The sequence below is a fragment of the Austrofundulus limnaeus genome, unplaced genomic scaffold (genome assembly GCF_001266775.1).
Source record: "Austrofundulus limnaeus strain Quisiro unplaced genomic scaffold, Austrofundulus_limnaeus-1.0 Scaffold184, whole genome shotgun sequence".
In the NCBI taxonomy this organism is placed as follows: Eukaryota; Metazoa; Chordata; class Actinopteri; order Cyprinodontiformes; family Rivulidae; genus Austrofundulus; species Austrofundulus limnaeus.
This window is the reverse complement of record NW_013952586.1, coordinates 696,933-723,851: the sequence shown is the minus strand read 5'-3', so window position 1 is coordinate 723,851 and position 26,919 is coordinate 696,933. Positions and strand designations below refer to the sequence as shown.

Genomic DNA, 26,919 nt, shown 5'->3' with positions numbered 1-26,919 from the left:
CTTTCTTTCTTTCTTTCTTTGCTTCAAAATATTTTTTTCAATTTCAAATCATTTGTTTTCTTTCAGTTTCCATTAAAAAAATAAATCAAACAAGCTTTATGGCCCCAATTTACCTCCATTTGATTGTCAGTGAGTAATGAGAAATGCTAGACTCCAATTTGTTTGGAAATGAACTTTAACCCTTTCACAGATTGATGGACAACAACAAATCACTCTTAACCCCATGGAAGCAGCTCGGCCTTTTCCACACACAGTCTTTCCGTTTTCCAATAATAAATAAGAGCAYGATGGACTTTTTTTCCCTGTAACTATTAAGTGTTGCAGGTAAAACACTCAGCCAACTAGGAATGAGATTGAATTCAGATTTGACCACAAAAGCCTGCAGGGACTCTGCTCTTTATCTGATCAGGTATTTATGGGTTTGAACACTCAATCAAAGGTGGCATTTTTCTCTAAAGTGGCAACATAAACCAAGCCCAAACACAGTTGTCAAAATATTAAGCAGGCCAAATGTAGGTGGGAGGTCTGAGGCGTTCCACACACCGCTCATTCATACAGTGACATGAGGCCTGCAGTGAACTTTGTGTTGGTGTAAACCGTGCACAGCARAGAGGCGACATGATCGACTCACAGGAGTTAAGCTCAGCGTACTGCGACTCGCTAAGAGGGGCCCAAACAAGACCCTGGGGAGCTGAGGGTATCTGGATATCTGGAGTCGTTAAGGCATGGGCTTGGCCATGACGTCAGTGTGTTTTCTGTGAGTAAACACACAAATGGAGTGCGGTGCACACTGGATGTTGAGCTTTTGGGGCTACAATKATTTACAGAAAGGTTTGACAGGAGAAGTGGAGGCACCTGGGTAAAAAGAAGCTGAACTACGAGCTGATGTTCAGCTCAGGAACAAAACAGTCACATTTCATCCCAACACACAAAGTCACAGTTCTTTATAGCTGCTGATGTGAAAAATGTGCTTTTATAGGGTTTAAATTAATGAAATATGTTGAATCCATAGCGCCCGCCTTCTTTGATGCATGCCAGAGATTTAAACTAAGATCATCTTCTGATGAAAAAAGTTTGGGCTGTTTTGGTCAAACTTCTAAACGATGTTGCACAATCTGATGCAAAATTGTATGATCTGGGTGGCTCATGATATATTGTGCTAACAGTGAAACAGTTTTTTTTTTACAAAGTTTTAAGCAATACGTAGCTCTTAAAGTATGTGTTTTGAATGACTCTCAGCTACTACCACATTGTATTTTRGCACAGYATTTGTAAAATTAACARAGTTACAGTTAGTTTTGTGTTTTCTAAGATTAGTCAGCTGGAGCGGCCATCTTGGCTCCAAAATGTGACCCAGACATACAGCCGGTCTTTATTTTCTGAAAGTCAAAATCAAAAATTACTAAAAACTTCAAGCTGAAATTTCTTGGTTTGACAGTTGTCCAGCTGTCAGCAGAAGGTTGAACTAAATACCGAAACAAAAAGAGAAATTATGAAACCATTTTAAATTTAAAGTATTGCCTTTGGGGCCYGGCTATATTGTTAACGAGGGCCAGATTTGGCCCGTGGGCCTTTAGTTTAAAACAGGATTTATATGAATCAAGACATTTCTTTCTATAAATAAATATTTCAAATTATATTTTACTTTAAATGAGTACTTTGATTACTTGCTTTATCAGTAGTTTTCTGGCCGACAGCAGACTAGAAGCTTTGAATTCCTTTTCCCCTCCCAGATGAACTCTATGCTTCAGGCCTGTTATTACCACACATTATGTGTAGATCTGCATCCTGAGAGGGGCTCAGACGCCTTCCCTCCATCCATCCCGGACCGCCTCAGAACAACAGGTCCCCCGAGGACGGCGGGAAAGCCAGGAAGTCAGACACACAAGACATTCCAAGACTTCCCTTATGGAAGCGATTAACGAGATGCCCTCRGAGGCAGCGGTGCAGGAGGCACCCAGATCATCTGATAGCTGAAGTTATTGTTTGTGGGGCTGCAAGCACAGTTTGTTTGGTGCTGCCAGGGTTTCTCTGAATGTAAGGAGGAGTTCAGATGTGTTACATTTTAAAAGAATGTCATGAAACATATTTTAACAACAATGATTTAGAAATAACAGCTAAATGTTGCATTTAGAATAAAATTAGACACAATGTCTGCACTCTGCCTAAAATAAACAAAATAACTGCTCACATCTGAGCCTGTTTTTGTGCATCTGCCTATGAACCATTTGATGGATTTTAAGTCATCTGACTTTAAAAATGACAAACCCAGTCAGTTTTACAGACATTGTGCTGAAATTTGATGTGGTAGTAGCTGAGAGTCGTTCACCGTACACGCTCTAAGCTCTACTCATTGTGCAAGATCTTTGTTTAAAACGATTGTAACGAGAAAAAAAAACATCACTTTAGCTGAATATTAACTGCTCATCTGTAATGACCATCTTTAATAAGATTAAGCTCCATATAATGAAATGTACATTCTGTCCTGAGCTGAAATACATTTTGTAAGTTTGTTTACTGATATCGCTGAGCGGCTCCATGWTGTTGAGGTCACAGCCTGCAAAGCTGGTTTGTTTTGGTTCTGATTAGGTGAGTCTGTGTAAAACAATAATTACTGACTGTTAGCGGAGCAGCCAGAACTGTAAGATAATGARGTTTTTTGCAAGGTTTTCTGTGATTTTTGGCTGTTCTCCTTTTTTGCCAGTGTTGTGGAACTAATACTTTTATGTTTRAGCAAGTAATTCATGACATCCTTTAATGACCTAGGTTTTCATGACATGCTGTTCATCTGCAGACAGAATTATTAAAGTCAGAACAAGATTTGATACAAGGTCAATGGAAAACAGAAAGATAAACACAAGTGATACGTATCTAAGAATGACTGTTGTTAGAAAATCTTGTTCTGACTTTAATCATTATATCTGCAGATGAACAGCATGTCATGAAAACCTAGGTCATTAAAGGATATCATGAATTACTGGCTTAAACATAAAAGTATTAGTTCCACCACACCAGCAAAATGTTTATGTAATAAATCACAGAAATCTTCTGATCCTTTTGTGAATTATTTGTTTCCCCCAATACACGTTATTACCATCGGAGTCAACTTTATTTGTCWKTTAGCCAYGCAAAACTGGTTTTAACTATCAGTTTTATAGGTCTTGAGACAAAATTTGGCATTTGGCATCTCAAGATRGATTCAGTTTTTGTTTTATTCATAAAAGCAGGAGACATGGATCCTTCARGGAATGCTAGGCCTTTAATTCATGGATGCTTTCAGGGCAAACGAACTAAAAATGCTTATCRTGGCTGAGCGAGGTAGAATGTCTGTTCTGTAAATATTAGTAGGATCTACCACGAGATTCAACAYGCCAAGGTCTGTTTTTACTTTCCTGGAAGCTGAGAGTATGTTCAAACTAAACAAGGTCCAAACACCAACCCAGCTGAAACGGTTCAACTCATCTGTGTGAAAATCAGCTCAAACCGTTTTAAGTCACAAGTAGACAGATTCAGAGCTGCAAGAACAGAGGGGGAAAAAAGTCACTTTCAAAGATTTATACCTGAAATGCCAAAGCTTGGAATTCTGGTCTTTGTCTCAGTAAAAACAAAACAAAACAAAAAAAAAAAAACAAGACTGATACTCTTCTGTGCTTACATCACAGTCTGGGAACATCTTTCAGTCTTTGTGTTTCATGTTGTATGAGAAAATATTTGACACCAACTGTGAGGAGAGACTGTTACACACAAAGGAGAGACGAGCACTGACAAACAGTRGGTTCACCCTAAAGAATCACAGGTATCAGTAGGTGATCTGATCTGATAATAGAAAAKAGTAAAAACTCTTTTTTAACTGTTTTGGTTAAAAACAAAAAAAAATCTATTTAATCAAACCACAAAAAACTAAAGTGTCTTTCTTTGAGTCGCATCACAATAACTACAATAACTGAAGACTTTTTCTCTGAATTCACACAGGGGCAAGTTGTGGTCTGAGGGCCAGAAGTGGTCATTGGACCATTTCCAATTGGGCCTAAATGTCTATAAAATTAAATCAAATTAAACTAGAGAAAATCTGTATTTTACTAATGGATCTAAAACCTACGACTAAATAAATGATCCTGAGTGTCTAAAGCCTCAATCTCTAAAGCCGGGTACACACCAGACGCGTTTTGAGCAGCCGAAGCAGCCAGTTTACATGCAAAGTCTATGGTGGACGCGCGTTTAGGGGCAGCGCGGTGCATTTAGCCARTTTAATGCAGCGTGCAAGGTAGCGGTAGGTGCAATAGAGTGTTTTCCATACATGCGGCATGTCCAAAGCAGCCAACGCTTGAGTTAAAAAAATTTGACTTCTGCTGCTCGACGCACCGCGTCAACCAATCAGAGAGGATAATTTTTCCACGCGACAGTTTCCTGAATGTTGTCCACTAACCTGAAACAGACGGACAGGAGCTCTTTAGCTGAAATSGACYGTCTGTAGTTGGTGTTCTGGCTGGAGATATCAGCACCGATATGGGTCAGCAGCTCGTTAAACTGGGCTCGGGACAAAAAAGTTTGTCAGCTCGAAGCTCCTGGTGTGGTGAAACTAACCGTACAGACTAAATCAGGGTTCTCAAGCCATTTGGGTCTGGGGACCCATTACAAGGGTGAAAAAATTCCAGGGACCCCCTCATAAACCCCGTGCTGTTTTAAAAGATAATTTATTGTYATTTCAACCCCTAAATGCCATGAGAATATGTAATTTAGTTTTGTTAGTTATGTTTGTTTGATTCGTTCATTGTTCTCCAAGCATTTTTAAAAATAAAAACCAAATTACCAATTTGGTGACATTTTTTTTGAGGACCCTCAAGATACCCCTTGCGGACCCCAGTTTGAGAACCTCTGTTCTAAATTATCTGGTGAGCGCAACGTTCGCTTGCTTTCAGTAAATAAAGCAAAGTCATTTTCTTCATTTTCATCTTTATTTCATCCGTCATTAAAGTCAGATAGAAAAAAACAAGAGACTCCTCCCCTCTTCAGATGCGCGTCTAGTCTCTGTCCTGGTCCGAATGTAACGTTTTTGCTGCTCAAAACGTGTTTGGTGTGAACCTGGCTTAAGAAATACTTAAGTACTTAAATACTTAAGTTTTTAAAATGTTTCAGAAGTTTCACAAGCATTCTTGTCTCCCACAAGGCATAGTTATTGTGTTGCTAGAATTCTACATGTTTATCTGCACAACATCTTGTACCCTTCCCAGTTTAGTTTCTGTGGGCCATTAAAAGTGAGACAAAACTGTGATGGTTTCAAAAAAAAGGCAGAACAAACTGGGATCAAACTGAAACATCATTAAGACACTTTGTGGTGACAAAAAAGCATTTAATTTGCAGGTGTGTTGGGTAAATTGTCGCAATTTATTTGCAGTTTTGTCTGTTTCCAAACTATTTGAGTATTTTCTTACAATTTTACGTCTTCAACTAGTTGCCCAGTGGGWGAACCAGACCAAAGACAAAAGAGTTCAAAACAAATGATAAAACAACAAGTTAATATTTATTTTTATGATCAATTAGGCTGATAAACAGAGAAAATTTCACTGCATGAAAAGAGAAAATTTTGACTCATTTTGCTAATTTCATCTTTGGAAAAGTAAGAAAAAAAGACTTGAAAACTGCTGTTTTCCCCAGCATCTGTTTGTAAGATGATTTTTTTTTTTTCAGGCTAGCTTTAGTCAAGCCAACATGGCCGTGCAGGAACAAACAGCTGCCCGCTCCTGTCCAGACGGCGGGTTTTATTTTCAACTTGGAACATTTCAGACAAAACATCTGATCTGAATCGGAAGCTAATACTCCAACAAAGTTTCTTTGAGCCACCAGCTGAAACGTATTTCTGAAAAACAAAGCAAAGTGACTGTACCACCGTTACTGTTTAACCAGATCAGAGGGTTTGTGGAGCTGGAGCTGTAAGGTTTAACCTGGGGGGTAAAAAGCTGCAGCTACTTTGTGTAACTGTGCCTGCTGCCACATGAATCATGCCTGATATTAAAGTTGCAATCAAAAAAATGTTTTTGTTTGTTTTCCTAAACAAGAACRGGACGTGAACCCTGAACAGAAGTTATCCACTTATTCAGTCGGTACAGTCAAAGGCCTCTGATGAGTCAAACCAGTTGGAAAAGAACTTAATCCTTTCAGTGAGCTGTGCGTGTTCACCGGAGGGAGCGTCAGGTACTGACATGAAGAGTAGCAGAAAACACCAGCCTCCGCTGCGATGGCTGCATTCCCCGAACATTAGCCAGCGTCAGCAGTGACATAAAGGAATGCAGAGGCTTCTCACCCCGCGAGGCCGGAGGCGAACGAGCTGCCGGTGCTGTCATCGGAACGCTGCTACAACACCAAAAAACACGGCAACGCTACAAAACTATKTCCCTCCTGATTGCCCTGCAGTCAGACTTTTCAATCCAGTTTCAGCTCTCAGGATGGAGGCAAAGGAGGCAACCGACTAAATAAAAAACATGTGTGCAAATGAAAGGGCAATTATGAAGAGTTATTGGCTTTCTGCAACTTTTAAAAGGGATCCATAATTAGTTGTAACATTAGACTTTATTTTGATAAACATATTTTAACTGTTAAATAAAGACTGTAAAAATGCTGTAGGCTGTTTAGTTTTTATAATTTTTAAAAATATATTTTAACACGGATGGAGACATTTTATTTACAYRCAAAGCATTCTGGGTAAATGATGAYGTGGATAGGTCCTCTAGGTGAGCGAGCTATATCCACCCTGAAGGTTAATCTTGGACAATATCTGATGATCGACTCTTTTAAATGAAACCAGAGAGCGTTGACAGAGAGGAGAAGGTAGAAATGACTCAGTCTGTAACTGAAAATATGGATGGAGGACAACAGAGCTGCTTCATGGAAGAAGAACCTCAGCTTAGCCTGTTAGCCGTTGTGCTAGTGCTGATGCTATATTGCCTTATGTGTATTAGCTCGGCGCTAGCGAGACAAACAAGCTAAACTTTTGTCCTCCATCCATATTTTCAGTTACAGGCTGAGTCATTTCTACCTTCTCCTCTCTGTCAACGCTCTCTGGTTTCATTTAAAAGAGTCGATCATCAGATATYGTCCAAGATTAACCTTCAGGGTGGATATAGCTCGCTCACACAGAGGACCTATCCACGTCATCATTTACCCAGAATGCTTTGCGGGTAAATAAAATGGCTCCGTCCGTGTAATATATTTTTCAACTTATAGTTTAAAAATGATAAAAACTGAATATCCTACAGTATTTTTACAGTTAAAATATATGTTTATTAAATAAAGTCTAATGTTACAACTAATCATGGATCCCTTTAAAAGAAGATTTTCAGTCATCCAAGGTGAATCAAATTAACTCCTTCAGGACGACCTCTTCAAGAGTCAAACTAAAGATTTAAACTAAACGCTTTAAAATACGTGTATTACCTGCTGTCTTACATTATTCTCAGCTACTACATCAGATTTTAGTTAATTATGTGTAAAATTGAGCTGTTGCCATATTTAAGTCTCAGTAGGCTGACAGCATTTTGACTCTATTATTCAGTTGTAGACAGAGGCATTTRCGTGATCACCAGCCTTTCATAGATGCTAATGAAGCCTTACAGGTTCCTCATCATGAACTGAAAACTCTGGCAGAGAGTTTCACATCACTGCAAAACTTGTTTTCATCAGCAGGAAAAAATTACAGCCTTTAGTAATTCTCAGAGATTTTCTGCGAAGCACCCAAAACTCTGAGAGGGCGACTTTGTTCTCAGAGGAATCTGTAAATAATTTGGCAGGATCCAGCTGGACTTTTAACAGCAGAAAATTGTGATAATTTATCATTTTTTGCTGCGGGAAGTGAAAAAGGGGAACAACCAGACCACGCAGCCAGGGTGACRGCCACTAACGGCGCGGTGGAAATGTCAGAAATCTGCAGATGTTTTCTAAATGCAGCTGTTTGTGGGAAAGCTGAGATACGGCCCTGCGTCACTGACACGTTATCTGCAAAGTTAAAGCAGAAAAAACAGCAGGGCAGAGAAAAGAGCCTGTTTCCAAAACAAGTTGAGACTCTGCAGAGAATATAAATAAAAGTAAGAGGGTAATTTCTTTTTTTTAAGGATCTGCTTGTTGTGGATTTGATACCAATGTGTTTACTACTRTGATCCAGCCTCAAGTTGTTCTCCCCACGCCCTGAACTGTAACACTGTGTACAAGTTTCTAATTGAGTGTTGCGTTATGTTGCGTTTGTCGACATTTTGCCTCCGAGGAGTCAAACTTTATTGTGATATTCTAAAGTCAAGTCAAGGCATTTTTTCATGAAAACACTTAGTTTTCTGAAGCAGAGCTCCCCAAGCCTGGTCCTCGAGGGTAAAAAAAAATGCATGTTTTAGAAGTTTCTCTGCTCCAACACACCTGAATTGTATAAATGGGTGAATAACAAGCTTCTGCAGAACTTGAAGAGGTAACAAACACTGAATCAGATGCATTGGAGCAGGGAAACAAATAAAACATGCAGGATATCAGCCCTTGAACACCAGTTTTAGGTGGTGTTTTTAGGCCACATATGAACATGCAAATGCAGCTTATAGTCCATGTGTCAAACTCAAGGCCCGCAGGCTAAATGTGGCCTGCAGGTGCCTTTCGTCCAGCCCCACAAAGGGGACCCGCCTTATTAAACTTAACACTAAATTATGTTTATGATTCAATGCAACAAAATAATATATTTCACTATTTAAAAAGGTGAAATATAATGTAATGCAGCCAAGATCTAAACGGAAGCGTAGAGGGGATCAGGCTTTTGCTGTGGCGGCCCCCCAGACCTCGGAACAACTTTCCTCTTGAGATTCGTACTGCAGAGTCTGTCCGGTTTTTTAAATCCCGCTTGAAAACTTTTTTTACACTGGCTTTTAACTTAAGTTCAGTATGAGTTACATCAGAAATTTTGAACTTTGTCTTTTTAAACTTCTTCAATTTAATTCACGGTTTTAATTGAATTGTATGTATGTGAAGCACTTTGGTCAACACTGTTGTTTTTAAATGTACTATGTAAATTGATTGATAATACTTGTCCTGCACCATAACTGTTGGCTTTAAGTATGTAACRGTGGCCCCCTGATCAATGTAGTTGAATAATCTTGTTTTAATGTCTCAAAATAAGCTGCTGTGACCATGAACTACATCTCCCATAATGCATGTCAATTATGCATGGGAATTCCTTGTCGGAAAGTGGGAGTTCARAATTCAAGMTGAYGAAGATTGAGTAAAATGTTTAATAGTATTTCTGTATTACTTATTTCACATTTAGTCAGTCATACACGTAGTGTTCATAATATGTTAAAATGCTGTTTCTATGCAGGAAATACCATGTAGAGTTCAGTAACYGTTAATGAGGAATGTGACATTTCCAGTTCTGTCAACATCAAAGTTAATTACAACAGGCCCTTTGACGACCACCATAACACTCATGTGGCCCTCGGTGAAAAAGAGTTTGACACTCCTGTCTTCACGTGTCAGAGCCCATGAGAATACCTTGTCCAWTGGATCGTCTCCCGCGGTGCTTTGCTTGCTTCTTCCCAGTAAAGACCACATTTACTCTCCGAGTCCAGATCCTCTGGCTGCCTTCRTCCGACACACCACAGCGGGGCTCCGCCATCTGCTGCAGGGTGGCGCTGTCCAGCTCCCCTGTGACGGCTAGATTGGACAGCCTCTGGAACTCTCTGCAGAAAGACAAATCTGTTGAAGYCTGCTGAGTAAAGACGTGATTTCATCTGGCTAAAGTTGGGGCTTTTTGCTGTCAGGATTCCACTTTTTAAACTTTTTCATTTTTAACTTGAGCGTTGAATTGTTGTTTTTAAATATCACTGAAGTTGGGTGATGTCTAATAATCCCACCCTGGAAAAGAAACTGTTGAAATAAATCATTAAAAGTCCAAAGTTAATGACATTCTTGCTCATCAAAATAAACCTCTGACTGCAACTCTAGGTAAAAGAGATGAGCCTTTTCACACATCTGATCACAAACCCAACCCTCTGCTCAAGAATTCAGAGCAACCACAGTTTTCCACTCAGGACACTGAGAAGAKTTTCCTGAAATTCCAGCGTGGTTCAGATGTTTCCAATCGTTCAGCCCCGAGGTTTGTCCCACACTGAGCTCATCCCCCGCACTATTGTAAAACCACTAAACACAATCAGCTCCTCCAACACGACACGAAAAATTAAAATTCTCCACTCCACCCAGAAATTGTTAAACTTGGCACATTAAAGCACTCACCGGATGGCTGACTGCATCTCCACTGAGTTGTAGATCTGGTGCTCACGGTGGAGGTACCCATACTTTTCCAGAAAGTCCTGCAACAACACCCACAGATATTGCCCCTGACACTTTATTTTGCATCCAAATTGTATTTTTTWAACTAAAATATTTTATATTAGTTTTTTTTCCAGTGAATAAATCACATAGACCACCCACACAACCAAAAACCCCTCAGGTGCCCCCTAAACTTCAGTTATTATTTAGAAGGAATTTCCCATAAAGATGAATATCGAGAACAGTGCGAAGGTTTAGCACAAACAAAACGCTTTTGAAAAATGAACCAACAGGGTACATGACAGCAGATGTTGCCTGTGGTAATTTAATGTAGTTTTATGTGTTTGGAGCTGGTTTTCGTGTTCAGGCAGCTCTGCAGCCACAACAATGATTACAGATGTGGAGGTGGAAATTAAAATCAGGAGTGGGACAGATGTGTTTGTAGCACAGAAATGTTTTGTCCTTTTAATGACACAGAGCATGTTAACCATGTAACCAGCCACAAATYGTCTGAACCACAGCACATAAAGCAGCTACAAATCTAATTTTAGTTCAGTTCAAATATGATACAATATAGTCACATGCACTAAATTAATGTCTTTAAGTAAAAGCTATTATCAAACAGATTGAGTCAAATCTTCCTTCAGAGTAAACGCCCATTTTGACAGCAGGAAACCTCCAGCAGAATCAGAACCTGACTCAGGATGAGCAGCCATCTGCCTCAGCTGGGGTCAGAGAGGACAGGAAAGAGACACAAACATAAAACTGGTCCAGGTGTAGGATCTATTAGAAGAAAAACTCAAGTACAGCAGCAATAAATAACATCTCAGACATGGAGGAGAGCGAGTGAAGACAGCAGCGAGTGAGATGAGGTCAGTTTGTTCWAAGCCTTTAGTAGCAGAACTACAGGATACCTGAGGAAACCCAATGCCTCYCCTAACCATAGGATTYATCAAAAAGAGGAGCCTGAGAACTGAAAGCTCTGACGCTCATTCTATTTTTAGAAACTCTAGGAACCACAAGTAAACCTGCAGTCTGAGAGCGATGTGATCTTCTGGGAAAATATGGAACTTTTCTAGGATTTTAAATTCTTTTTTAAATTTGACAGAAATTCAGTGCAGACAAGCTAAAACTGGACCATTACAATCAGACTGGAAAGCTTTTTAGAGAGATTTTCAAAGATTGAGATAAATACTATAAATCAGGGCTATTCAACTGGTGGCCCGGGGGCCACATCCGGCCCATGAGTGACCAAAGTTTGGCCTGCTAATTGRTTCATTCATCTCTTAAGTCCAACCCCCTGGTTTTCTACTTTAATTACTGAGTTATTTTAGTTAAACATAGACATGTTTGGTATCTACAGAAACATCAGAATCTTGGCTACAAGCTGGTAAAAACCATTTCTATGAAYATCCAAGACAGTTAAAACTACAAGCAGTTGAAGATTAAACTAAACCATGAGTGAAACTAAAATTGGTTTAAAATTTTGGCAAATCAGAGATGTCAAAATATTATTTGTGGTAAATAAAAAGCATAATGTGTTATTTTTGTTTTATTATCACTACTTTTATTACATAGGGTTCTGTATGTTGTGTCTATGATTAAATGCAGCAAAATAAATTATTTCAAAGGTAACAGATATTTGTAATACTGAAATTAATTACATAATGACTTTAATTGCTGGATGTTCGGCCCCTAAGCTGTTAGCCCACATTAACTGTGGCCCCTGGAGCAATTTAGTTGAATAGTCCTGCCATAAACGTCCTGTTTAGTTGTTTTTGCATCATTTCAAGATAAAATATTTCTAACTTTAATACTGTGCAAGTGGAAGAAAGCAGTTTTGGGTTAGGATTAGCCCTTGTCACAATCAGAAATAACACCATGGTTCWCTACATTAGTACTAGATCTGAGCAAGAAGAACGAGGGCCTGTAGGGCTGGGTTAGAGCTACTTTTGGGGYCCTGTCAAAGTTTACTATGGTACCAGTTTACATGTACATTAATGTCTAGGWTTCTAGTGACACAAAGCAGAGCTGTGCAGTATTTTAAGTGTAAAGCACAGAAACATGCCAGAGCATCTGAAATTGTGAGGAAAATCTTGTCCCTTTACCTCTCTAATCAGACAGACTACAGGATTTGCATGGTTTCTCGAATTATCTAAAATAAAAAAAGAGAAAACCTACCTTTACATAGAACAAAATATTCTGAAGTGTTTCAAGAAAATATATAGAAAATTAGTAAGAAAAATGACAATCAATATCAACATATAGTGAGATTCGATGAGCAAAATAACAGGCAACTACAGTTTAAATCCTGGGACAAACAATGCACCTGCTACTTGACCTGATATAAATGAAACTGGATGTCGRACAAAATCAGAATCATCCATATTTGTCTGCACAAGATGACAAAAATACATAAAACAGAAACACTAAAGACATGAATATTTACAATTAAAGCTCAGTCATTTATTAAGTGTACTGAACCAGTGATGTGGCCTTACATTTCTTTGGAAATAATGGTAACATTAATGTTTGGGCTCTAAACTTAGAAGGTTGTCCTTATTTAGGAGGTTCAGGTTATTTCCATCATGTTTAGTTTTAACAGAAAATTAATCTGTAATCTGATTCTTTACATTAAATCCTCRCTGCTGACAAACATGGAGCTTTACTCCTGATTAAAAATCAGTTTATAATCATGAAGCAGTTCTGAGTAACGTACCTCTGGGTCCAGATGCAGCGGGGATCCCCGGGTGCTGTGAGCGGTGAGCAGCACGATCACAGCCAGGATCCAGACTCTCATGTCCCCCCCGGAGGTGGGCGGCTCGTTCCCGGCTGAACACGCCGTCACACCACCACACATCCCTGCACAGCTGCCGCTCCTCTCTTCATGGCTGGAAGTCCTCTGTCAGCAGCAGAGGACACAGCTGACTCCATCCCTGTCAGGACTGAACTTATTCAGAGGAGGAGGAGGAAGGCCAGCACCGCCCCCTCTGTCAGAGCCTGTTCCGATGCTTCAAGGCAAAATACCAGCAGATTCGCACCACTGTACATTCTTGCTGCTCTAAGGAGTGGAGATCATAATCCGTTTTTTTTTTTCTAGCAACATTTGAACAATTGTACATAACAGGGAAACAGTATTTCAWTAAAAATTTGAATAAAAACACACAAAAAGAGAACATAAGTAAAATGTTTTATTCCATTTATACAAAACAATGGGTCAATCAATGTCTACCTCAAACCACCTGAATCTAGTTTCAGAAAGAAAAAAATTAAAATGTACACAGAAAGGAAGAGGAAAAACTAAAGTCTGACATGTCAACAGTGCCCATCAGCCCCTTCACATTAGCTCAATGAATCCCTCGCTCACAAACAAACAATAATACTCAAGATGAACAAACTACAGAAGCAGACATGTAATGTTTCAAACATCTCTCTCCCTCTTTTGCTTTCTAAAGATAACCCTAACCCCCCCACACAGCGAACTCCAGGGCTGGAATGGTTCGTCTTGGCTCGAGGTTTAATATGGCCGATCTCTTCTGTCGTCTCTGCGCTCACCCCTGAGGAGACACAAAAGGAGCACGTGTGGTATTTTTAAAACATCATTTGTTCATGTTACTGAACCAGCAGCTGCACAAATGAAGGTGAAATGAATCTCTGCATTTCAGAATTTCCCTAAGGATAATGAGCCACTGTCCAATGAAGGAAGACCTCCAATAACACCCCACAAAGTTAAACAGGAGACGGTGTTCAAATGTCAGACATGACATCATTTCCTATGAAATGTGATGAAGGTCAAATGAGAAAAAGAAATGCAAATCTCCCCTTGGTCTTCATATTTTCAGACAGTATTTCTTCACCTATGACATGACTAACTACAGAAAACAAGAAATATGTCCTTAAATTAAACATTGTTCAAAAACTTTTGAGAAAACACCACCATAAGATTTTAATTAAAAGTTCTTGCAGACATAAAATGGGTGATGCTGTGAATACATATATACACAGAATACTTTTTAACACTTGGGCAGATCAGATCCTTCTCAGGACGGTGACGCCCCCTTCTGGTGGTGTAACTAAATCACTTTGGCAGAAATGATGCAGTCTTCTTATGAATGCAGAAGAAAAAAAATTTTTAAGTAATAAAATAAAATTAAAAATCAGGAAACATCAACCAACCTTCCTCCCATTTTGTAGCCACCACCACCACCAAATCCTCCACCACCACTGCCGCCGCCGCCACCTCCATAGCCACCGCGATCTCCACCACGGAAACCTCCACGGCCTCTGAAACCACCACCTCGATCGCCGCCAAATCCACCTCTGCCTCCTCGATCTGCAACGGCAACAAAACGATGTCAACGTTTGTACAATAAACCTGAAAAATGTTGCCATTTTACATTAAAATCTTATTGTTCCATATTTCCCCATCAGAGCACTTTGCTCTCAGGCTGCAGTTTTATTTGTGGTTCCTAGAGTTTTTTTTAAAGTAGAATGGGAAGCAGAGCTTACAGTTATCAAGCTCCTGTCTTGTGGAACCAACTTCCAGTTTCTGTCCATGAGGCTGACACTCTGTCTACTTTTAAGGCTAGACTTAAAAAAAAAAGTTTCCTTTTTAATAAATCCTATAGTTAGACTTATGTTTCCTGAGTTATTCCTTAGTTCTACTGCTATAAGTTTAGGTTTTTGTATATGGCATTTTGTAAATGCGTTGTGACTTAACATTATATAAATAAACTGAGTTGAACTTAAATAAATACAATAAAAAAATAGAACTCACCACTGCCACCTCCAAATCCTGAGTCTCCTGGTTTAGGTGCACCACACTTGTTGCACTCCTGCCGTCTTGCAAAATTCATGTTGCCGCAAGAGCTGAGGAAAAACAGGAAAATCTATTAGTAACAAATAATTTCAGGTATATAAACTTATTATCAATCATCAAAAGACTGACCTGTTTGGGCAGGGCCAGTCCCCTCCCTTAACGTCAAAGTTGGGTCCTCCTCCGCCGCCGCCTCCACCACCTCGGCCTCTGAAACCTGAACACATCCACGTGGATGAGCAGCAGAACAGCAACACCTGTACCTTATATCCTCATGTATCAGTTAGGCAGAGTGACATCCTGACGACCCACCTCCTCGTCCCCCTCTGAAGCCTCCCCTCTGTGTGAACTCAGCTCTGCGGGTGGCAAACGAGACTTTGATGGGTTTGCCATTGAATTCCTTCCCTAAAGTGGAAAAAATAATAATAAAAAAACAAGACACAGAAATAAACAGAGGGGGGAAAATGTCAACGCTCTTACCATCAAACCAGTCAATAGCAGCCTTAGCTGAGGGAGGATCATCAAACGATACAGTAGCTTCTCCTTTTGGTCGGCCGGTGGCTTTGTCAGAGTAAATATTGATCATAGGCTGGCCGGTTTTCTTATTGACCTAAAAAGAACGAGTACATTCACATAATTAATAGTCATGTTTACATGGACATAAGTAATCAGAATAAAACAGCTTATAAATGCCCCAATCGAAATATTCTGATCCAATTCAGCTCCACCAAAATGAATTTGTAACCCGAATGAGAGGGGTGGTTTATGTTGATTTATAATCTGAACAATGTGCATGTAAACACCTATTCTGATCATGTCATTCTGGCTGTGGAGAACTGACCTGACTGCACATGTGCACCCTATGTCAACCAGACGCATTTCTGCCTGGCTAGGTGCCAATATGTTAAAGAAGCAAAATTAGTTATGTTTATTTCCTCCTGCTTTCTCGTCCGGTAAGGCAGGAAGACCAACTCTCAGTAGCTCAATCAGGGAATGCAATAACGTCTCCAGCAGGTCCATTCTGGGTGCTCAGAAAATATTTCTGTTCATTCTGAAAGTAGTTCTTCTGCGTTTGTTTTAGGGAAAGTTTACAACTCTGTACGTCAGTACTTCTATTCTGAATAAAAGCCTGGTGGATATAAAAGCTCATCATGATCAATGAATTTGTGCCCATATAAACAAAACAGTAGCCATGTTTACATGCACAAAATTATTTGATCAGACTGAAATGTACTCAGATTAAATAACTGAAAAACATCGACTACATGGGCACAAACCGATCGTGAGTGTTTACATGCACCAGGCTTTTATTCTCAATAGAAGCACTGACATGTGCAGTTGTTAACTTTCCCGAAAAAAAAAAGGGAAAAAAAAGAAAAAAAGAAAAAAAAGAAAAAAGTTCTACTTTCGTCATGAAGATAAACAAACAGCTTCTGAGCTCAGAATGGACCTGCGACAGATTTTAATAATGGTGGAGACATTACTGCACTCTCTGGTTAAGCTGCAGGTGATGCGCAGACTTTTTTTTTTTTTTTTAGTGTTTGCTTGTTTGTTTTTTTTTTTTTTTGCGAAGTGGTGCAGGTTGTGCGTCTTCCTTCTTTATTGAATGAGAGAACAGGAGGAAAGGTTCTGTGCTGCATCTCCTCTCTCCACAATAGAGCAGAAACCAGTGGACAAGAGTCAGCAGACATGGTCAGGTCAGTTTTCCACAATCAGAATAAAATGATTAGATTGTTTACATGCACACTGTTTAGATTATCAATCAGCATAAACCACCTCTCTCATTCCAATTACAAATTCATTCAGATCGAGCTGAATCAGGTCAGAATAATCCGAACGGGGTGTTTACATGATGCATTTTTATTCTGAATGGCTGTTTAATCCGATTACTTATGTCTATGTAAACGTAGCTAATGATTCCAATGCCACATTTCAATCAGATCAAAGAATTTTGCACACAAACATATTGTGTTACATATTATGTGGTCAGGTAATATCACAAACAAGTGCCAAAAGAAAACATCATTAAAACCAATTGTGTACCTTGATAATGCCAATTTGCTTAAAGTAGTCTCCAACTTCCTGAACTGTGGCATCTTCTCCAAGTCCTTGAACAAAAATGGTGTTGTTGTCCGAGTTGTCCTGCTCTCCACCTGCGAATGGAAAAGGAAAACATTTCAATGACTGTAAACAGAGATCAGAGTTGACACGACACAAATTCAGGTCAAGTTTAGAGCCTGTCCCACCTGAGTCATCCCTTGAGCCGTAGTCTCGAGAGCCTGAGTGACAGAAAAGGATAGAAGACAAAACTTAAACAATGAGGTTCTCAAGGCTCCGGAGAGTTACACACACAAATCATCTGCAGCCCTACCAATCTTTAACAGTAACTTCAATAAACCTTATGTTTATAGCTTTATGTTGAGTTCTTGTACCGTTGCATCACATACCAATACCTTGCAACATGATTAGAAATGCTCTTTTTTTCATTTGAGCCTATACCAGAAATAAAAACCACCAAGATGACTTAAGAGTTGTCCCTCCTCCGTCCTGGGAACACCTTTGTCATTTACAACCATCCTTCCTTCATGCAGTAATACCATTATTTTACAACTCCAAGTTCTTTACCATATCTGATGTCATTTATGAGAAGTAGCATTAGGTGGAGTTCCTTGAGATGATTTTGGACATGGAAATGGTGGCATTCATTGAAGATTTTTTAACCCCCCTTTAACCCTCTGTTCTGCTTAACTCATGTTCTTTTCTCCTCCCCCACCGACACAGTTCTGATGCTCGTCACTTACCACCAAAATTTTTGTAGCCACCACGGTCACCACCTCTGCAGAGGAAAAATTGGAGATATGATGGCTTTTCCTTTGTTCCAACTGAGAGCTCAAAGCTCCCCTACATCCACCAGTATGCATTCCTGCCAGGGTGTGCGACTACGGTGGAAATGTCTCACACGAGGAATGAGTTAGTCTTTGGCAGTACAGATCAATAAACAGACGACTTGGAAGTTCTGACTGAACATTCAGGCAGATGAGTGAAGACAGTCACGTCAGTGAGTTACTATTTACAGAAAACTTTGTAATTTTGTTTTCAGGTGGCCAGATTGGATACAAAATGGTGATTAAAAACAGCCGAATTGGATTTCAATTGAGCCAAATTATTGACAAAAAGGAGCAGCAACCAATGAGCAATCTTCCACCGATTGCATCTACAAGATCCTTTAACCGAGGTCCAAGTTTTAGTTCACTCACTCTGAACACCTGTAGTATAAAATGTAGATCCATGTTAACACAATATACATGCTCACCATTGTCAAATACACAATACCTGAATGCATTTTAATGACTTAAGGTAAAAAAAAGTGCCTGTCTGGAGAACTGATAGAAATGTAATATAACATTCTAGCTAAATAATCCTATCCTCTAAAAATAAACAGTTCTCATTGGTTTGTGTGTTTACACTAAAGTCAAGCTCCAGAAACATAGATATGCATGGATTTCTTGGTAACAGGGTTGGACTGCATCCAATTTAGTAATACTTTTAAAAATTTCCCCTAAATTATACCTTAGTAAGTAGCATTACTGTCCACCCCAAAATATATTCTGGTGTCTTACTATTCCACCTACTTTAAAAAGGGTTTTCATATTTAGATCTACTTTCATGGATAATGAATCACAAAACAAAACCGTTCATATTTACAGGATCATAGGCTACATTCACACTGCAGGTCTTAAGGCTCAAATCCAATTTTTTCTGCATGGACATTAGGGGTGTAACAACACATCTATCTTTATCGATATGAAGTTATATTGAGGCAAAATGGAAATATCGTTATCCTATGTTTGATGTGAATCGATATATGCCCATCTAACAGTCACTGTGTTAGATGGGCATATGATATTGCATTATATCGATCGCAGACGTGAATTAATATGAATCAAAATCATATGATACACTTTGTGATCGAGAAATATTGAATCGTCATCCAAACATATCCATGTAAGATCGTATCGTGATAAAGCTGGTGATTTACACCCCTAATGAACATTTACGTTTTTCACAGGACCTCCATCAGACTACAATGTGAACTCTCCACAGCAATAATGTGAAGCGCATGTGCAGAAGATGACGTGACATCACGTTTAGCATGCCGTCTTACAGAAGAAGGCTAAATATGGGTGCTTCATGTTAGCGTGTCAATTCCTAAGTTGATGTGCAATCAAGCCAATTAATTATCTGACATGCTTGTTTAATTCACCATTTACATTTTAACCTGCCTGGTTAGCTGCTCCAGTACAGCACCTATTTTTGAAACGGGAGCAACAAACTGGAAGTAATATTCTGATTGAATAAATTTAGAATCAAAACAGTCCGAGACTGATGCCCCTGAGGCTAACATTATTTTATTCTGTGGAGTCTCAGTCATTCAAGACATGAAGGAGGAAAAAAAAAAAAGAAGCAACTTGACTTCTGTTCTGTAGCTGAAGCCGTGTAGAGTTGCAAGATTTAAACAGCATGACTCAAGGATGGTATCATTATTACTGGATTGATTCTCCCCCATGTAGGGTTGGGCTTAATTGTATCGTGTGCAATCAATTAATTTCTCCCGTCAGTCCACTCGGTGCTCTTTTCTTCTTCAAATATGACGAACATTAAAGAAAGTTCTGTAATTTATTATCAATCAACACAATTTAAAATTTGATTTTCAGCCTGAAGTCTGTAATTTTGACACAATTTGGAACAGATTTTTACAAAGAGCAAATCTTTCCCACTAAATTGGTCATTTGACTAGGACATAAGGGTGTCCAGTTATTCCAGGGGATTATTTATCAAATTAATCTTTATCGGCTAAATACCACAATTAATCGTGATTAATTTTTTTGCCAATATTGACCAACCCTAAACCCTCCCCCATGTTAAAGTCAGATGAAACGTGAGAAGCATTCAGACTGTGGTCACTCTGAAAAACATGTTCAGTACCACATACTGAAAAGGTCCGGGTTGGATTTGAAAACATTTGACATCAGTCCCATGAGGACAAAATAAAAAATAAATCAGATTTGGGTGGCATTTGCCTACAGTGTGAATGTAACCAAAATGTGTGTTCCATATCTGATAACTGGTCAGGTCTGCTGCTTGTTCTTTAATGTTACCAGCAGCTTCAGCCAAACCATTACTTTCTTTTAAGATCTGGTGATACCTAACATTGTAGGCTCAGCTGTTTTATATCCCTTAGTGTCTGCTGAGGGCCACAGTAATGTTGTGAAATTGTGCATCGTGACAAGTTCCTGTTTTGTGGCGAGGGAATTGTGACAATTGCCATTTATGCCAGTTGTTGAGAGGGGATACACTCTCTGCAGTTTTCTTTAAGCATGTGTCACTACTGTGAAAATGCTACACAGCAGAAACACCAAGTCATCATACAGGAAGAGCATTCTTTTATTTGCCTAAAGTTTTTATTGCTAGTTCTTAAAAGCAATACCATTGCTGTTTTAGATCATGTGGGACAGAGCAACACCCTTTTTACTGCTCAGTCTTATTTGGAAAAGTGGTTCAGCATTTTTGCATACAATTCTCTGAACTGCAATGCACCTTTTGCAGGTCATGACAGGGAACAATGTAGAAAACTAGTTAAGCAGGATTAAAAGAGACTTATTTCCATTACAACAACAAAGTAAAGATCAACTCCATTCAGGCTTCCCCTCTTTAAATATTAAGTACCATATCTTCTTACCTCAGACAACATTTGCCTGGCAGGACAAATTCAAACTACCTTTTAGCCAGGTTGAGTTTTATTTGTGGATACATTTTAGATTTAGCTATACAGGTGGCATTTTAAAGTTTGTAGTCTGTGATTTACCAAGTTTAAATGTTAAGACTTTTGTGGGGTGTCTTTAACCTCCATGAAGATAATTTTAGTGCAATAACTTGTTCTGACCGCCCCTTTCAGGGGTCTTTGTAACAGATGCCTCCGTCCTGCTCTCTCCCTAGCATCCTCATGTCCCACACCAATGCTCTGCATATCTTCCTTCAAAGCGTTCCTTTTAGAGACTAACCTGCCCTCACACAGAAGTTTTGCAGTCGGTCCGTGCAGCTCCCCATGACTCAAACACTTGAATCATTCTACCCTGAGTAGATTCTGATTGAAGTGGAAGATTGAGTTGAGCCACACGATGCAGTGGAATTAAGTTATAACCCATTTCTCTGTTTTGTAGTAACGCATACATTGTCAAAGAAAACAAGACTGTCAACTTGTTTCATATTGGACAAAGATAATTGAGATATTACAGTTGCAAATCCAGGTCTCTGGTGCTTTGTAGACCACTCAAGTGACCTGTGTCTCCTTCACTTTAAGATCCTCATGACCTTCAGTTGGTCAAACAAGCTATCAAACCACACCACTATATCGAGCCATTAGTTCATGTAAACAGAAACATGAATTAACCTTTTTTAATGGAAAAACCTCCATTAAAAAATGAATTAAATAAACAGAACTTGTGACCGTGCAGACATAGGCAAGTGTTACCTCACTGAGTAGTGACAACTTTGTATCATTTAGCTTTAAGAAGAAATGTATATATTACCAGTTTGGGGATCTGGAGCATAAATCTGATGAGTAGTGAAAATCCGTTTCATGATTCTTTGCATTTGAAACTTAAATGTGTTAGACACAAATTTCTTCACACATATGAATTTACAGATGTACCTTGGGGGCAGTGGCACTGTGCAACTTACCCCATACCAGGAGGTCCACCTCTGCTACCACGGTCATAACCACCTCGGTCATATCCACCGCTGCGGTCGAAACCGCCACGATCATAGCCACCTCCACCACGGCCACGACCTCTGAAACCCCCTCCTTCTGAACGGTCTCCATTGTCACGCCCAAACCGGCCACCCTGACCACCACCACCTTCACCTGGTTCTGAAACAAAAAAATAAGTAAATATGTGCAGACACTAACTTACCAAACACTCAAATTACATACAGATGTAGCATATGTACCAAAAGATCTCCCTATAGGTACCTTCACTCCATCTCCCATAGCCACTGCCACCGCCGCCGCTGCTGCTGCCACCACCAGCACTGCCCCCACCTTGCCCTTGCCCGGCRCCATATCCACTGCTGCTCTGTCCACCGTATGATCCTTGTTGTCCATAGGTACCACCTCCTTGGGACTGGCTTCCACCATAGCTACCGCTGCCCTGGCCACCACCACCACCACCACCATAGCCACCTCCACCCTGGCCACCGTAGGATCCTTGCTGCCCATAGCTGTCCCCACCTTGGGGCTGGCCACCATAGGAAGAACCAGTTCCTGGCTGACTGTAGGACGGTTTGTCGCCATACCTTGGTTTTAGAAATGGGAATAAAAGAAAAAAAAAAAAACACTGATGAAGAAGCTAAGATACTAATATTCAGGTATTTAGTGTTGCTTTCTACTGAAGTGGTAAAAAAAAGGGGGAAATCTAAAACATTGCTCATGAAATTGAAGCAAAATTTAGTCACACAGCCTAGATTTATTTTTAAACTTGCAGTAAAACACGTTTTATATCAAATAAATCTAAAATGAAACAAATAAAAAAAAAAAACACTTTGGTGCAACTTACCCAGATGTTTCTTGTCCATAACCACCGTAGCTTTGTTGCTGAGGTTGGCCAAAGTTTTCTGTGAAAATAATGACCCAACATCAAACAAGGCTCAAACATTTTAGATATTTGGTCGTTTAAAACCTATAAAATATATACTACCTTGAGCTGCACCTTGCTGACCATAACCACTGTAATTCTGTCCCCCATAAGGGCCACCAGTATTTCCTTGTCCATAACCCTATCAGAAAGATACACAAGTTAGAATACATGAACAAATCCTGTTGTAAAACATGTGCATCCAAAAGGCAAGTGGATATGTCTCACCTGTCCACCCTGCTGACCTCCATAGGACCCATAGCTACAGACACAAAAACATTTTCAGAGCAGATTAATATTTTACCAGAATTATGATGAACACACTTTACAGACAATAGTCTGATACATACAGTGGAATTTTAAACTGAGAATACAGTAATTATTTAATATTTGCATCTTTTCATTTGTATTAATGTATTTTCTTAGTTGTAAAGGAACATTAAAGGTTTGAGTTTATAGTGAAAATTTTACCCTTGTGAGCCACCGTAGCCTGAATCTGAAAATGGAAAAAAAAAATGCGGATTAATTTTAGCATGAAGTTGGTCAGTTTAAAAGCAGCTCATGTTGGACTCAGCTAACAAGAGAGAAATAAAAGTAGGTCAAAAAAGTAGGCCAGATTCAGGAAAATAAAAAATAAAATAAAAAACAGGCCAGCCGCCAGAAAGACAACAAAATGGCGCTCGATTTAGCGCCGGTGTAGACTACTTACTGGAGATTATTCTAGTTATTTTTTACTAAGGCAAAAACTAATTGTGTTTAACATTATTAGGCAGTGCTTTTTATAGAGAAAGTGGACTTGGCTTCAATGCAAACACTTATCCATGCGAACGAACATGCATAAAACAAAAGACGCATTCAAGTCCGTTGCCCAAACTAACAATGTCTGAGGGTGAACTGTCGCAAGGCCTTACATTTAATGTTCACATGTTGCTAACACTTTAAAAGATATACAATAAATCATATTGATCAAACAATTATTCTGGAGTATTTAAGTATTAACGCAAAATAGTAGAATGAAAAATTCGCTATATATCCATGAGATGCATCAGGACATATATCCATGACATAGACGGMGCCATTCCTTTGGCCTCGAGGTACGCACCCTTAAAAAAAATCTGCGGCGTTCGTTTTACTGTACAAAAAAAAAAAAAGCAACATGAAAATAATTCGACTTACCCGTGGCCATTATGCGCTGTTAGATACAGCCAATTAAAGTGAAAATGTGTTTCTTTTTCTGGTAAGAGGTTAATAAAGCCGATTGCTAAAGCTACAAAAATGATACCACGCCRCTGCCGCCGCACTTCTCATTAGGGGAGCTATAAGCTCCTCCCCCTGACCTTCTTCTTCTTCTGTCTGCACTAAGCTTTGAAGCAGAGCAACGCCGCACTACCGCCACCTAATGTGACAACTGTACAAAAACATGGTAGTATCTTAAAAAAAACCGCAACAACTCTTAAAACATATAAACATTATAAAATCACTGAAAATAGTTATAAAAAGCATTGCTGTATTTCATTTGGGACAATTAGAGAGATTACAGGGGAACATTTTAGACACAGCTGTTACAAAAAGTAGATATGATTGAAGAACTGTATGGTTATACCACCACAAATTATAAAAGTAAAATATTAAATTCATTTTACTCTGTAATCTGTTTGAGGGTATTCATTTATGTAGACATCTTCTAAATAAGTGACTGGGATTTCACCAACCTAGTTACAAGTGGATAAATGGCTTCCATGTTAAAGTATGTTCAACCATACAGCCAATATATGCATTTTCCTTAGGTACAGGGCCAGATTAACACTTCGCCATACCCTGGGCAACAATATTCAAGGGCCCCGTCATCACGACCCCAGGATCACCAATATGTGGCAAAATGCAGAATAAATTAACGTAATATACAGTAAATATACTCAATACTACAAATTGTAACAGTCATCAAGTGTATTTTGATGTACAAATGCACAAATACTCATAAAACTATAAACACACTATGTCCTCTTGCTATAGAGCCTCATGCTCAAAAACATCCAGACCCAAACACAGCTTCTTCCTCTAGGCCATCTCCTTGATTAACAATTCCAAACATCAAAACTGCTAATTAGTGCCTAACCTCCTCATTTTACCTTTATAACACACACACACAAACACACACGCACACTTACTGTACATAAAATGTATGTATTACTTGCATCTAATCCACATACTAGAATATTTATTATTATGTCTTATGCTATTGTGCTTCCAACACTGTGTATTTTGTATGTACCGGTATGTTTATTGGAGAGACATCATCAGCCGAAACAAATTCTTTGTGTGTGTCAACATACTTGGCCAAAAAAGCTGATTCTGATCTGATTCTGATTATGGACACTCAGTCATATATGATGCTATGAAAACAAAACACATCAAATGACCCACTACATAGAGAGAGAGCAAAATGTCCTCTATTTTCAAAAATAAAAAATTAAATAAAAAATAACCAACCACTTTCAAACCATCCGATGTTTATTTAACACGTCCCCAACACAAATGTATTGAATTTATAGAGCCATCACAGAGGAAGTCCACAGAAACATTTTGGTCCTCAGCTCATTTTAAACTGTCCCCTCAGAATTCAAGAAGACAATCAACTTATTAGTGCAAATCAAACATTTTGAAATCTGCCAGTTTTCTCTCAACAACAAGCAATTCACAGTATTCACATAGAGCTGGCATCACAATGAAACAAAAATAAATAAAACGCTGTATCAGTAACCATTTTGGTCCTCAGCTCATTTTAAACAAAAATCGTCCTGTCTCAGAATTCAACAAGACAATCAAATTATTAGTGCAAAACAAACATTTTGAAATGTGCCAGTTTTCTCTCGACAACAATAAAAGAGTTAACAGGATTTTCATGGAGCTGGCATCACAAGGGGAAAGAAAAAACTATAAAATTACACATCAGTAACCATTTTGGTTCTCAGCTCATTTTAACTTATTTTAAAAAACAAAACTACAACAAGTCACATCACAAAAACTTAAACATTTTTAGTGCAACATTTGGAAATCTGTCAGTTTCTCTCAAAACAACAAGACCAAAATAAATGCTACATAATCTGGAAAAATACAGTTTTAACCCTTGATAAGGGGAAGTGCAGTGCATGTTTAAATTTTACATGCTTTTGTTTAGCAAACATTCATTGACTTTTTTCTAGACTTTGACTGCGAACTGGTGTATGACATCTTCAAAATCAAGGCCACTAACAAGTTCATGTTCGACGGCCAAAAGAGAAAGTGCAGAGAGCCGTGTCTGTGACATTGTGGCTCATTTTAACCCTTTTCAAAACAGAAAATGACCTCTCACCCTCACAGTTAGACACAGGCAAGGTTAAAAACAGTCTTAGTGCAACGTAAACATTCGGAAATGTTGTCTTAAGTCCATGTCTCTGAAGAGCTTGCAGCAGCTGTGCAGGTGAAGTCTCATTCTGCACGAAGTGCTTGAACTGAATAAGTTCATCTGACAAGGAACTGTCCAGATCTGCTGGATAGGTTGAGCTCAACTTAGCAGCTTTTCCACATCGCAGTCATCAGTCCCTCTCAAATAAAACCCCAAAGAGGTCATACATATCTGTGTAGGCTTCAACGTGCTTGGATAAGCATGTACAAAGTCTGTCAATAATGACATAATGTTAAATCTTTGACTACTGTCAGTAAAAGCAACTTCGTTGTTGACTCATCTGCAAATCTCTTTATTTTTCTCACATGTTGAGTGTCAAACTGGTAGTTTTGTGTGGCACTGACAGCGCGTGCTGATTCTTCAAGCTCTGAAAACTGTTCTCGTAGAGCACCAACATATGAAAGCAGTGAGCGTAAAAGGCCAAGAACAGTAGCTAAATCCATGTCACTTTTTTGGAGCTGGTCACTTGTTGCCTTAAATCTATGCAGTACCTGGTCCCACAACATAGTCATTATTACAGTCCCCAGTTTATCAAGTTTGTGACCAATGCAGCTGCTTCGAGTTTGGTTTGCATTTTCTCATCACAGTCTGAAGATATTTTGGCTAATATATCTCTAATTGCTCCATAATTTTCATTGAGCGCTTTTGTGGAGTGTGCTCTGCAGCTCCAT

At 39.1% G+C, this 26,919-nt stretch overlaps 2 protein-coding genes across 5 annotated transcripts in view; both read right to left on the bottom strand.

Annotated features, from left to right (window-relative positions):
- The window catches only part of mmp28 (matrix metallopeptidase 28), a 23,194-nt gene extending 9,825 nt beyond the window's left edge, over positions 1-13,369 (bottom strand). Inside the window, exons 1-3 of the mRNA XM_014018180.1 lie at positions 13,013-13,369; positions 10,258-10,334; positions 9,517-9,704 (exon numbers count right to left, since the gene is read on the bottom strand). Coding sequence (XP_013873634.1) covers positions 9,517-9,704; positions 10,258-10,334; positions 13,013-13,153 — 406 coding nt within the window. The 5' untranslated portion in view covers positions 13,154-13,369. The remainder of the gene's footprint in view (positions 1-9,516; positions 9,705-10,257; positions 10,335-13,012) is intronic.
- Positions 13,370-13,471: 102 nt separating this feature from the next.
- Positions 13,472-26,919, bottom strand: part of taf15 (TAF15 RNA polymerase II, TATA box binding protein (TBP)-associated factor) — a 17,694-nt gene continuing 4,246 nt past the window's right edge. Inside the window, exons 1-16 of one of the 4 annotated variants that reach the window (XM_014018176.1) lie at positions 23,980-24,225; positions 23,275-23,299; positions 23,032-23,065; positions 22,867-22,945; positions 22,726-22,783; positions 22,143-22,465; positions 21,851-22,040; positions 17,911-17,945; positions 17,356-17,388; positions 17,153-17,262; positions 15,590-15,719; positions 15,422-15,514; positions 15,242-15,326; positions 15,071-15,162; positions 14,470-14,626; positions 13,472-13,850 (exon numbers count right to left, since the gene is read on the bottom strand). In XM_014018176.1, the coding sequence (XP_013873630.1) occupies positions 13,811-13,850; positions 14,470-14,626; positions 15,071-15,162; positions 15,242-15,326; positions 15,422-15,514; positions 15,590-15,719; positions 17,153-17,262; positions 17,356-17,388; positions 17,911-17,945; positions 21,851-22,040; positions 22,143-22,465; positions 22,726-22,783; positions 22,867-22,945; positions 23,032-23,065; positions 23,275-23,299; positions 23,980-23,989 (1,494 nt within the window). In that variant the 5' untranslated portion in view covers positions 23,990-24,225 and the 3' untranslated portion in view covers positions 13,472-13,810. Of the gene's footprint in view, positions 13,851-14,469; positions 14,627-15,070; positions 15,163-15,241; positions 15,327-15,421; positions 15,515-15,589; positions 15,720-17,152; positions 17,263-17,355; positions 17,389-17,910; positions 17,946-21,850; positions 22,041-22,142; positions 22,466-22,725; positions 22,784-22,866; positions 22,946-23,031; positions 23,066-23,274; positions 23,300-23,979; positions 24,226-26,919 lie in introns of those variants that run through there. The other 3 variants (XM_014018174.1, XM_014018177.1, XM_014018175.1) reach the window with 3 other exon arrangements.